The sequence below is a fragment of the Lonchura striata genome, chromosome 1 (assembly GCF_046129695.1).
Source record: "Lonchura striata isolate bLonStr1 chromosome 1, bLonStr1.mat, whole genome shotgun sequence".
NCBI lineage: Eukaryota > Metazoa > Chordata > Aves > Passeriformes > Estrildidae > Lonchura > Lonchura striata.
The window spans coordinates 18,835,579-18,848,511 of NC_134603.1; the positions used below are offsets into that span (position 1 = coordinate 18,835,579).

At 36.1% G+C, this 12,933-nt stretch overlaps 1 protein-coding gene across 1 annotated transcript in view; it reads left to right on the forward strand.

Moving 5' to 3' along the window:
- ANGPT1 (angiopoietin 1) overlaps positions 1-12,933 on the forward strand; it is a 151,053-nt gene that overhangs the window by 66,634 nt on the left and 71,486 nt on the right. Inside the window, exons 2-3 of the mRNA XM_021546436.3 lie at positions 3,283-3,438; positions 4,321-4,442. Of these exons, the coding sequence (XP_021402111.1) occupies positions 3,283-3,438; positions 4,321-4,442 (278 nt within the window). The remainder of the gene's footprint in view (positions 1-3,282; positions 3,439-4,320; positions 4,443-12,933) is intronic.

The window sequence follows — 12,933 nt, forward strand, 5'->3', positions numbered from 1 at the left end:
AAACCTTTATCATTACACAGACCCTAAGTTACCATTTCCATTTTAATAGTTCTATTAGTGCTTTGGTGGTTTCTATGACGGTTATTCAATAGACATTGTCCAGAAAAGGCTAGATACTTTTAATATATAATCCTCTGGAATGTTTATTAACCAATAATATTGGATCTTCTGACAGTTTTATTTCTGAGAATGTTACAATGTTCTTATACATCCCACTGGTAATTCAGCATTACCCATAACTCCTCTGCAATGTAATGAGTCTTACTGAAAGCAGATGCAGCCAAATTAATAACAAGGACATCAATTTACTGTGGAAACCCATATAGTTGGAGGGATGGGATGAGGGGAAAAGAATGCAGAATATAATTCTGCTTCACTTTTGAAAAAAAAGGTAGCTGAAATAAGTAGATACAGTAATTTAAGGACTTGTTTAATTCAGCATGTCTGGAGGAATTTAATTTAACTTAATTATAGGATGAAGAAGTTCTAGAAGATTACATAAACCCCTAAATGTTCTTTAATTTGCTTCTGTGAATAGGTTTCCATGTGTCAAATCTTTGGTGAGGCCACCCTGCAAGGATCCTTTTATCGCCTAGTAAATAGATGCTATTTCTCTTAACTAACCACAAAGAAAGCTCAGTTCGTATGCTTAATACAAGGCCTCCAGAGAAGGCAAGGCTTCAGATGAAATTCCATGCTTGGCCATAATGAACCTGGTAAATTGTTGGCTTCCTGCAATAAAAATAATAGGTGAATTCTTGGCCTATTGAAGCCAATGGAAATTTTGGCATTGATTTTAGCAGGGCCAATATTGCAACCTATAAATCTACAGAGCAAACTAAAAGAAGTAAGTAAAGAGAGGAAGGAAGGGGAATTAATGTAACAAAATCCCTATATTATTTCATTTTTTGTTCAACCCCCCCTTTGCCTGAGTGAATAGCTCTTGATACTCCAGAGATGGGCTCATAGAAATTATTGCAGTGGTATTCTTAACAACAAATATTTACAAAAACATTTAATGAGTAATTCTGAAACAGGAAAGACAGCTTTGTTGTTATAAGGAGTCAGTCTCAGATTCAATTTGAAGCTGTTTTAGGGGTGAGTAATGGAGGGCAATTGCCAAAGACTGGATACCATGGGGACAGTGTTAGACTGGAATAATTAAAAGTACGAGTTATACAATTTGCCTCAATCTGTGGTTGTGTTTTTGCTAGTCAAATCTGCTGTAGTTCCACACAGATGCAATCAAAATCACAATCCTCTCTGTGACTAAAGTAACAGGCAAAGAAAATTACTTAAAATATACATTTCTTTCTATATTTATTTCCCTATCTGTGGGCATTTTATGTGAAAAAATCTAATTTCTGATGTGTAATAAATGCTGTTACCATTTTTGCAGTGGTTTTAAGAGGCATCCATTACACATATGTATGTCACTCCTTATGCACAGCAAGGCAGTTTCAGAAAGCTCCAGGCTAGCAAATCAAGTATTGTACAGCTACAGCAGAGACATGCTATGCTCCTACCTGCAAACAAAAGACATTGGATGTGAGGAAATGTGTGTGTTGATAACCTGTCATGAGCAGTACCATGATTGGAGAGCCCTGTATTTCATTAGGAAGCAAAATCCATCAGAGAAATTGAACTTCTTGTTCAAATGTTCCAGAATCAGTCTCCATATGCTGGACATGAATATGGAAAAGGACAATCACCCAGTTTATGGGACTCATTCACAGGGACTATTTGCAATCAACAGATAGTTTGGGGGAAGAAACCAAAACTGTTTAGAAAAAAAAGAAGCAAAGGGTGACTAAAAATGAATTATCTTATGAGAAAGAGTTAGACAGGCAAAATACTTCTGAGAATAAAATAATGTTACAGAAATGCAATAAATCAATAAACTCTCCTTTGAACCAACTTAATGTCTGTAAAATGTCTCACAGTAATAAACTAAATCAAAGCATTAAACTTATGCTTTTCCCCACTGGGAGGGGAAAATGGTGACATCCATTGTAGACATTACTTTGCAATACACGATTTGCTTTGGCGGTGAAATCTCATTTAAATACTTATTAAACTATTCAAAAATAACTGTTACTAACCACTTAAAAAACTCTCCAGATTTTCAGTCCAGAGAGGTTACCTGGCAATTCAAGCAAATTTTTTGTTTTCTGAAATTGTAAGACATCCACTTTAATTTTGACCATGATGGTTATTGTTTCTTCAGACTGGGATAAACAAACAAACAAACAAATCATCAACAACTGTCTTATGCAGAAAATATTTTACATTGTGGCAGTGTCCTGTTTCTGTAGTCATGTTCATAAAACTAGTAGGTCCACATAAATGATCAAACTTGTAATAATTTTCAGTCAGCTGAAGTGAGTCACTAGAATATCTAACAGTCATGGCCCCTAGGCACAGGTATACCTATAGAAAAAAATGAAAGCAGCCATTCTTATTAATCACACTCTATATCTGACTACCACTCCTTTTTTTCAGTATTTAAAACAACTCCATCTGGCTCTTACTATTTAGTTGTGCAACTTACCTGTCACAGTGACTAACTACTAAGGATTAAATCTTCACTTGGTTTCAACCAACTCCAACTGGTTATTTCAGTGGAAGGTATTGAAAATTATGTTCTGGGCCACCTATCTTTATGTTAAAGCTTTATGGAGGACATCAAGCCAGAACAATGCATATGTAAGTAAGAAAGAATCTCATCATACTATAGACTAGGCCTGGGTTTATGGCCTGCTGTGGCAGGGCAAGGACACTGTCAACTAGAAGGGAATGATTCTGTCTACACAGACTGAAACAAACTGCAATAAAAAGCACCCCTCTCTGAGGTACTCAATTTATTTACAGGGTTTTAGTTCAGATTCTATTCAACAATTTGCCAAGTCAACCCAAATATCAAGATGAATAAAGCAAAGGAGCAACTTTATATGTTTTTTGGCCAACAACTTCCTTTTTTATTGGTATGATAGTGTTACCATTCCTTTAGAATTTTTTTTTTATCTCAATTAAACTAAGCTGTGTTTATTGCTGAGTTTCATTTTGAAGCTGCTATCTCCATAACAAGTGCTCACTGCAATCTTGACACAGATCAGATAGTTGGAAAAAAATCTCAGGACTCTAACTGAAAGGGGAAAATAGTCAGATCCCCCCTGAAAATATAAAAATTTCTGCTTTTGACTGCCAGCTATGCACCCTTTATGACACCAGAATACCTAAACAGGTAAACATACTACAGCTACAACCTTTTCTCTTTTACAGCTTGAGAACTACATTGTGGAAAACATGAAATCGGAGATGGTGCAGCTGCAGCAGAATGCTGTGCAGAACCACACTGCTACCATGCTCGAGATAGGGACCAGCCTCCTCAGCCAGACAGCAGAGCAGACAAGAAAACTCACGGATGTTGAAACCCAGGTATGTTCCCAGCATGTTTTTCAAACAGCTGTTAATTGCAGAGAACATTTCCCAAACTCTTTCCTTTCTAATGCATTACCGCACAAAACATTTCAACACGAGGTCCAGGAAACACACTTTGTTTCTTGGTAATAACAACATTGATGATTGACCCTTGTTATGTGTCTTCCTTTTGTTTCCATTTGGTTAGTATATTTAGCTCTGTGTGTGCAACAAAGATAGGACTGCCCAGGAAACTAGATCAGCATTTGACTTTCAATAAACAGCTACCTATTGTCAATGATAAAAGTATCAGGCTAAATAATGAGTAACAAGATAAATCACAGCTTTTGATCTTCATTGTTGTTGTGTACCAATCATTTCCCAATTTTTCAAGCTCTGTAGGACAATGGACAATGGGCAATTCAGATTGCTCTGTGAATGTCAATGATTTCAAACAAAAATAAGGCACTGAACTGCTAACACCACAAAAGAGAGAATGCAGAGGAAAGCTAAAGTAGGAGCTCTATTTACAAAATAGCAGATGCAACACTTTGACTTCATTCCAAGTACTCTTGCACTTTTCTGGTTTAAGCACACTTTGTAGGAGTGCATGACTGAGGCACGTCTCTTGTTTTTCTATTGAAATGATAGTTATTTGGCAGTCACCTTACCTCTTTCTGCTGATCTACTACTATCCTACAGTTTTAGAGTGCCAGAATATCAGCTGGTACATATCAGTGTAGTTTGATTGAGTTCATCTGTACCAGCTGAGCAGATGGGGTTAAAAAAGGATTTAGAAACAATTTTTGACAAATCATCAGATCAGAATTAAATTATTATATTATGCTGCTAAAATAAAATATCCAGGACAAACATTAATGTTTTTAATTTATCCTTAAGGTGCTAAATCAAACATCCAGACTTGAAATTCAGCTACTGGAAAATTCCCTGTCAACATACAAGCTAGAAAAACAGCTGCTACAACAGACACATGAAATCCTAAAAATTCATGAGAAAAACAGGTAAGCGTGAGTAATTGGTCTCTTTCTCTGTTCATTACAAAGTGGTCTGTGTATACTTTGTTTTAAGCAACTGATGAAAGGAGCAAATATGGTGAGTGGACAGCATAGGTAATAGTTATGAACTCACTAAAACACCTGGGGTGTGAACTTACATTATATTATATCCTGTATGATAAATATAAACTGATTTTTACCACTTTTCATGTTAACTGTAAATTTACATCTTACTCTGTTTCATGACAACTTAGTCATATGACCACAGTTCCTGCAACCTAAAAGCATAGGGATAACTTTCAAGAGCATTTTCAAGTAGAAAAATATTAAATTATGAGATTTTCAACTATGTTAAAATACATCAGAAACAGAAAATATTCATTAGTTCATCTTTATAATTTTAATGGATTCAAAGATAAGGCATGTAGAAGGATCTCCCCCTCTTTCTGTATTCTATTGCATACTAGCCATGCTCCATTTTAAGAAGTCAATGGCAAACATTTGGGATTTATGTTTAAGGTGATGAAAAAAAGTATTAACCAACACAACATTTTAAGCAGCAAATTGAGAGCTGGGAAGCAGTTTCAGTGCTCCCTTTCTGTGCCACAGGGACCCAGCACCTGAAGTCACTGGGCAGTTCAGTATGTCAGAGTGTGTGTGGCATGGTGAGCTGACCTTGTCTGGGATGCCAGACGCCCACCCAGACATTCTCTCACTCCCCCTCATCATCAGAACAGGGAGAAAATATGATGAAAACTTGTTGTTGAGATAAAGACAGGGAGATCACTCATCAGTTACTGTCATGGGCAAAACAGCCTTATTTACTACCAATTAATAACAGTGTAGGATGGTGAGAAACAGAAACAAACCCAAAAAGACCTTTCACCTCTACCTCCCCTTCCTCCCAGGGTGAGCTTCAGTCCTAATTCTTCTAGATGCCCTCTGAGCTGTACCAAGGGTCGAGGAATTGGGGCTGTAGACAGCAGACAAAGCACAGCACTTTGCCTTGCCTTCTTCCTCATGTTTTTGCCCTTCTCCATCATGGCTCTTTCCCACAGGCTTATGTACTTCAGGGTAAAAATGCTCCACATGGGCTCTGCACAGGTGTCAGCATCCTTCTGGACATATCTGCTCCACTACAGGGTCCTCCATGGGAAATATCTGCTCCACCATGGCCTCTCCCACAGGCTGCAGGGCTGTGTCTGCTCTGCTGCCTCCTTCCTTCCCCTTCTCTGACCTTGGTGTCTGCAGGATTGTTTCATTTTCCCCTCACTCCTCACACTGTGCAGCTGACTGGTACCAGCTGTGCCCAGCACAGGGCAGTTCTGGCCTTTCCCCACAGCAGCTGCCCCTGGGCACTGCAGCCAGGACAGTGGAAAGCTGCTGCCCTCCCAACACGCTGCTGCCTCTGCGATGGGCAGGTGTGAGCAGGGAGGACAGGGAGTGCTCTGACCCGCAGCCTCACTCAGCTCCCTTCTAGAAAGTACAACTCTGAGGTCAGTCTGACTAGGACTAAGGTTTCTATTGCCTCTGTCTACATTGATATTGAAATGAGGCAAATAGCTTTTAAGATGAGGCAGACACTGAGGCATGTGATAGAACCTGTAGAGGACTCTTTTAATTGAGATCAGTCATGCTTCCGAAGACAGCAGCGTGGCCCCGTGCTGCTGGACAGGAATTGGCAGCTGAGGCAGAAAAACCTTACCCAGGGTTATGCATAAGGCAGACTAGCACCATAGTGGGCAAGAGGCTACAGGGTAAAGAAGGCAAAATACATGTAATGATGAAAAATAAAAAATATTGGTATGAAGAAATGTTTTTGTAAAATGTGTCAAGTTGCAAAGCTTGTTAAATAATATATCATTATTGCTACTGATTATGAATACCAATTTAATGTGTTTAATCTAAAAACTTTGCAACTAGTAATTCCAGCAAATGTTTTTCTGAAGAAATTGGATTACACCGAAAACCCTTGAACTCCAGAGATGTCCCTTAACCAAATAGAAATGTGAATAAATTAGTGTGGGATTAAATTTGTCTTCAGCAATCTCAAAAATAGGTAATTCACCTAAACTACTTGTGTGGGCTTTCCCTGTAATCCACAGACAGATTGGTAGGGAGCGGTTCATTCTACATATTTTACAAATTTATTTCAAAATGGATGTATTTAAATTGTTAGTTAAGTATATAGATACTTGTAGTTTTATCTGCTGAATATGGTTAGCAACAAAATTTTGTTGGCTGCTTAAGAGACTGTATCTTGTATCATTTGGATTTATTTATTTACCTTAAGAATGAATCAGAGTAAAAAGCCTTCATGTCAGCAAACAAATAAGCCCTACTTGAATTGACCTTTGACTTGGCTGACATTATGATAAAATGGATTTTGAAAAGTCAGAAGAAAAGAAAGGCTATTTTTAAAAGCTCATTTTTGTTGCTTGACTCCAAAGTATAGGTATTTGTGGATAGATGGAGAATCGTGCAGAATTTCATCTTGTAGCAAAGCAAGGACCTGGCGTGCTTTGTGTGGGTCCTTTTAAAGTCTTCTCGGGACTGACAAAACTAGGGAGAAAGCAGTCCTATAATTACATTAAAATATGGATCGTCCACTCTATCATCATTTTCTCCTTAAAGAGAGCTGTGTAGTCTTGGCCTTGTTCTAAACTTGAAATCAATTATGTGTGTGTCAGGTGGACTGTGGGACAAATCTTAGTGACCTCAGCAGATATTGGGCTTCTGGACATGCCAACGATTTTAGCTTGCTTAAATTTAAACAATATTTGCAGATTACTCATCAGGCTGTGTTTAGTAGCTATTTGCAGTTAGGTACTCATAATCCCTCTCCATATCACTTACACACCAATAAATAGAGAAAATTCCTTTTATCCTCATTATGTAGGTGGACTGTAAGCTATTTTGGAAAGGATCTTTCTTTTGCAGTAGGTTTACAGCACAGTGGGAACTAGTGTAGGAGCTATTGTCTTTGCAGAAACAATCAAAAGAGATATTGTAGTGTGAGCTAATAATTTCTTTCTTTATAAAATAAAAATTAAGATACTAATCACATTCAGAGAACTGAATTTTGGATGAAAGTAATGCAAAATTTTAGAGTAAGAATAACTGACCATTGATGTACTACAGTAACTTGCATATTATCCTTAAATAAAATTAACACTGTGTATCAACAAGGGAGCAATGTATGTTCTTTAGACTAGAAATATGTCTATTCTTGGCCTTTCTCCTTACTGCCTGTCTCTGCTCGGAAGAGGAGCCAATTTTCTTTTTTTTTTATTCCACTGAAAAGGAAGATATTCTATGGCATGAGTAAAGTCACATTTGCCTTAGAATCATGTGTCTATTGAGTGTTCTCATGCCATAAATAATTTGGTTTTGTGGGTTCCCACCCACTATAATGTAAACGGTGGTTTCTTCCATTGCCATTTTTTCCCACAAGAGCTTTCTAAATGCTATTTTGATTTATTCTTGAAAGATTTCCCTTCTTAAGTGCCTGATGAGCTCCCCTTTTTTCTTCCCCTGGAGGGTACCAGCTGCATTTAATTTATAGTGTGCCATTTGTTTCAATTTGCAAGTGTAAAAAAGCTTTCTATTTGCTAAAATGAAACAAATGAGGAAAAATATAATGGAATTCTGGATTTTTCATTGACAAATCATGCAAGTGAAATTTTAAAATAAAATATTTCTTGAATTTGCAGAAAATAATACTGGGTTAACATGTTCAGCACAAGAATTGTTGTGTGCTATAAAAATCAAGGACTCAAGAACAGTTCTTGAATGTCTGTCTGACTGTGTGAAAGATGAGGAAACACAATATGTCTGTCAAGATTTATTTGAAGGTTGTGCATATACTAAAATATAAATCCCAATTTTACACTTCACTTAGTGATTTCAATGGAATTATCTTGTCATTGGTATAAAAAGTAGGCTTCCTGGTGCTAAGTGACTTGTTACTTTACTGGCCCTGAGAAATAAGGGCATATTTTCATATTTCCTTAAACTGAGCAGACAGTATCACACTCCCAAGGTGGTATGAGTGGTCAGCATCTAACAACACAGGGAAATTTTTACTTACCTAAAAGGAAGTACAAAGAAACTGTCTTCGGTTTTCTTTGGTAAAATAATGTTCTTGCACCCAAAAGTAAGCATTGAAATCCTCTACCCATTTGTCTTCCTATACATATATAATAAAAGAAACCTAGATATATATGGCCAAATAACTTCTTTCTAGTGTGACTTTACTTGTCTTTAATTAGTGAGTACCTCAACAAAGTAAAAGTTTTATCTGTATATTTAATAAATCATATTTTTTTAATATTATTTTAATGCAAAAGATGTCCATCTCCAAGGTCTGGTCTATATCCTGTTATCACATGGCTAAACTGAAGATTCTGAAAACAAAGATTTAAAAAAAAATTCTTAAACTTCTCTGGTCTGGAATGAATTAGTGGTTAAACTACCTTATAAGGCAGATTGTCTAAAGCAGACTTTCCTTCTCCCTTGGACAGTTGCCAGTTTTCCTATATGTTCTACTTCATCACCTTTCAAAATGACAACAGCTTTCACTAGAAGCCATTCTTTGACTTCTGTATGGGTACTCTACTCTCTCCAGCATTAGTAGAGGTTTTTTCTGAATCAGTTGGACATATCATATATGAATCTGTTGCACTGAGGTGCTGCACTGAGTCATTCCACGGGCTTATATTGTGACAAAGTCAAGATATCATTTGTACCATTGAAAATAGGTTCCTAGCCCCATTGAAACCACTACATTAGACATTGAGACATAGCTAACCCTTAGAAATATTTGATTTGTCTGGGTTTGGGATTTGCATGTGTGTGTATTTGGTTTTTAATTAATATTCTCCTAGATAATGATTCCAATAATTCATTATCCAATGGGTAATATTGGTATTTATTAATGTTAACAACACTTGTTTTTTCACAACTTTATTCTTCAAATTCTTCTTTATTATTCAACTTTGTTCCCCAAATGCCTGATTTATTTCCTCAAATTGAAGGCTTCAATTATAAATAACATATATTTGTGTGCAACTTTAGAAACAAATATATGTATATTTATATAATGCTTCTGGTGAATGATGATTTCTTTTTATTGTGTTGTAGTTTCCATGAATGTTTCATGTGTCTGGATTAGTAGTATTTTCAAAAATTCAGAAATTTCAAGCATATAGGAATTATATAGGAATTTAAAATGTATAGGAAATTAATAGAGGAAACCTACTGTAAGAAAGAGCCATAACATATTATTGGAAAGTGTTATAAAATAATGTTTCAGCCTTTTGAGAATGTTGGACTGATTCATATAGAGACAGACTTCTTTCCACTTTCATTAATATTTTGTGTCAGCAATAGCAATTAATGAAAATCGTATTTTAGTTTTAACACTGTCTTCATAATGCTTCTTTAACAATTTGAGCAAATATTGTTACCAAGCACTCAGCAAATTTATTTCTTAATGGTATTTGTCTGTTAGATGCTATCTGATATTACAAAAAAGAAGCAACGGAGTGGTCTTGCCACAGTTAAAGAAACCCTAAATACCTGTTAAATTGCTTTCAATGGGTTTCAAGATTTTTTTTAACTTCCTAGCACTTCTTTTTTTAATTTATTTAAATGATCTACAGAAAATATTAATATAACATACAAATGAATAATTCTGGCCATATCTGTTGTCAAAAGCCATAAGAGCAGCTTTTCTCACGCTGTTGAAGGATTTCTTCCTCTTGGAACAGTCCAGTTCAGAAATCCCCAATCTGTGTGAAGACTTTGCTTTTGTTCATTTGGAGATTTGACCAAAGTTTTCTCATTGTTCATAGTAAAACAAAAATGAATGTTTTGGACTTCTCCCAGAAATTCAGGGAGTTGTCCTATCCTCAGGACTTACTTTTATCTGATATAGATTTATGGATATGCAGCCAATTACATAAATATATATGCATTCCTGAAAATAGCACAGTTTTGCAGTTTATAATTACAGAACTTTTAATCTATATAGAAAATTAAAGGAAGCAAGTGCTATGACACTTCCATCTTTCCACCACATGTTGACACACCACTCAGAAGTATTATTATTAAAGCCATAAAACATCTGCTTCCTGTCTGTCTCTGTAGATACCAAACTGTGGAGCTCTAAACATTGTCAGCTCCTCTTTTTCTTGCTTGACATGGCCAGTGGTAACACAAATAAGATTGGATCCATCCCTCTGGATTAATTTACTATGGCCTTAGGAAGGCCACAGTGGGAAACAAACAATGCAAAGCATAAATTGTGGTTGTCAAAGGCTCTTTCTTTGACATGAAATGGTTCAGATATGGAAATCATTTAGTTGTGGACATGCAGATAGGATACTGTGTAATTAAGGATCTACATTGTACTATATGGATAAGGATAAAGAGAACTTTCTTTTCTTTACTTACTATATAACTATAAAGCTATATTCTATCTTCCTGAATGACATCTTGTCTTGCATTGAAAATACACATTTTGGGGGACTGTAAGATGTCAGACTGGGACTTGGCCCCACCTAGTACCCATTCTATTACAGACTATGACTAGGCTGCCTTTTTCCTATCCCAAGTGCTTTGATGTAACTAGTCTATTTGAAAAGTTAAAATCTAGAGTCGCAATTAGGACTTCAATAATTTCTGTGAAAAACTGTCAGTGAATAGGATTATGCTGTGGATAGAACTAATAAATTTCAAAAAGAAGTGGGTTTCTGTGACAATATTTTATGACTAGAACCAAAACTATCTGAAGATTTTTCAACCGTTTCTGCCAACCTAAATTATATCTAACTTTCTGCATAAGAAAGTTCAAAGGCTACCACATACATATTCTCAAAAAAATCCATGTGAGTCTAGACCATGATGTGAATCTAAACATGATGTTTAATGTTAATGTTCAAGTGATGAAAAATCAGCAACAACTCTGAAAAGGTGCTAAAATAATTTATAGTTCTTTGGCTTCAAAATCCATATTTTTTTCAGGGTGTAACTTTCTACCATCTTATTTCAGTCCACTAAATCTTGTTATTGTGTTTCTAATTAATGAGTCTTTTAAATATTCTCCTTTGTGTTTGGGACCCTATGAAAATGTATTTTCTCTCACATCTTTTCTTTTTTGCTCCCTTTACCCAGATGCTTTTGGTTTTCACAGAACTAGACATGTTGGTATTACAAAGTACGTTTTCTTCAGGATCTTTGTAAATTCCACATTTATATTTCAGAAAAAATTTGCTGCTTTAAAAAAAAATTGATCTCATTCTAGCTTGCACAGCAAATTTTGGTGCCTGAATTTAATCTTTGCATTGTTATCATCTCTAACAGCTCATATTAAGGCTCAATGATATAGTGTAGAAACAACTCCATATGGATTTTATTACATTCCTCTGTTAGGTTAAATGACCTAAAATTACGCAGTCATTTTGCCACTGATCTGTTATTCAGAAGTGAAACCAAAGGTAGAGGGAGAGTGCAAATAAGTAAAACCTAAGACTGACTTGAGCAGGAAGCAGTTTGTTGGCAAGTTTTTAACCACCACTTGGGTTTTGGGCATGAGAAAGACAGCTTTTGGTGTATACAACAGAAACCCCTAAGAGAAAGTAGCGGTGAGATTGAATGAATTTCTTTTTCTAATACTATTACAGTCTTTCTGTTAAATTGCCACCACATCATCAAAGCACTGTTCTGGAAATGCTTCTTGTTCATGGTTGACAGATATTAGCTGTTCTTTAAGTCTACAACAACACTATTTTTCTAGATGTACTCTGTTATGCCTTTAATCTTGGTAAATTGAACACTTACAGCACAGGACAGAAAGGGTACCAGAAAAAGAATATTAATCCAGAGAAAGTGTCTCTATAATGTGCAAAATTCATTAAAGAAATTGATGTAAGTTGGTCACATAGCATGATGCCAAACAATTTTCCATCTGAGGAGCCTTTTGTGGAACAACCAAACATGCCTGTGGAGCATTAGTGGGGTATGTATGTAGACTCAAGGAAAAAGGGAATCCCACATTAAAATGCCGTTGCATATTTACCTTTTGGGAAAATAGTACTATTCTTGATGTGAAGGCAGGTACTGCTTATCTGGTATGAAATTCTTATCCCAGCTTCACAAGTCACATCAAAAAGTACTTTTATTATGGGTTCCACATACCTCAATGGTCCTCCATGACTTACAATATTTGTCTTCCACTCAGTGACAAGGCCCTTCACAAGCTCTTTTGCAGTTTGCCCTGATTTTTGTCTCATCATATTAAGCCATTCATGTTACCAACTCTTCAGTGGTTACCATCTCTTCAGTGCCCTGCTTTTCTCCCTCTTCTGCCTCAAGTTTTATGCCTGAGCTTTTACATTCAAAAGTTTTACTGGCCCTATGTTTGTGCACAGGGACATTTGTAAATCAGAGTAATACCTACAAATACAGTTCCATGCCCTTTAAGCACTACAGCATG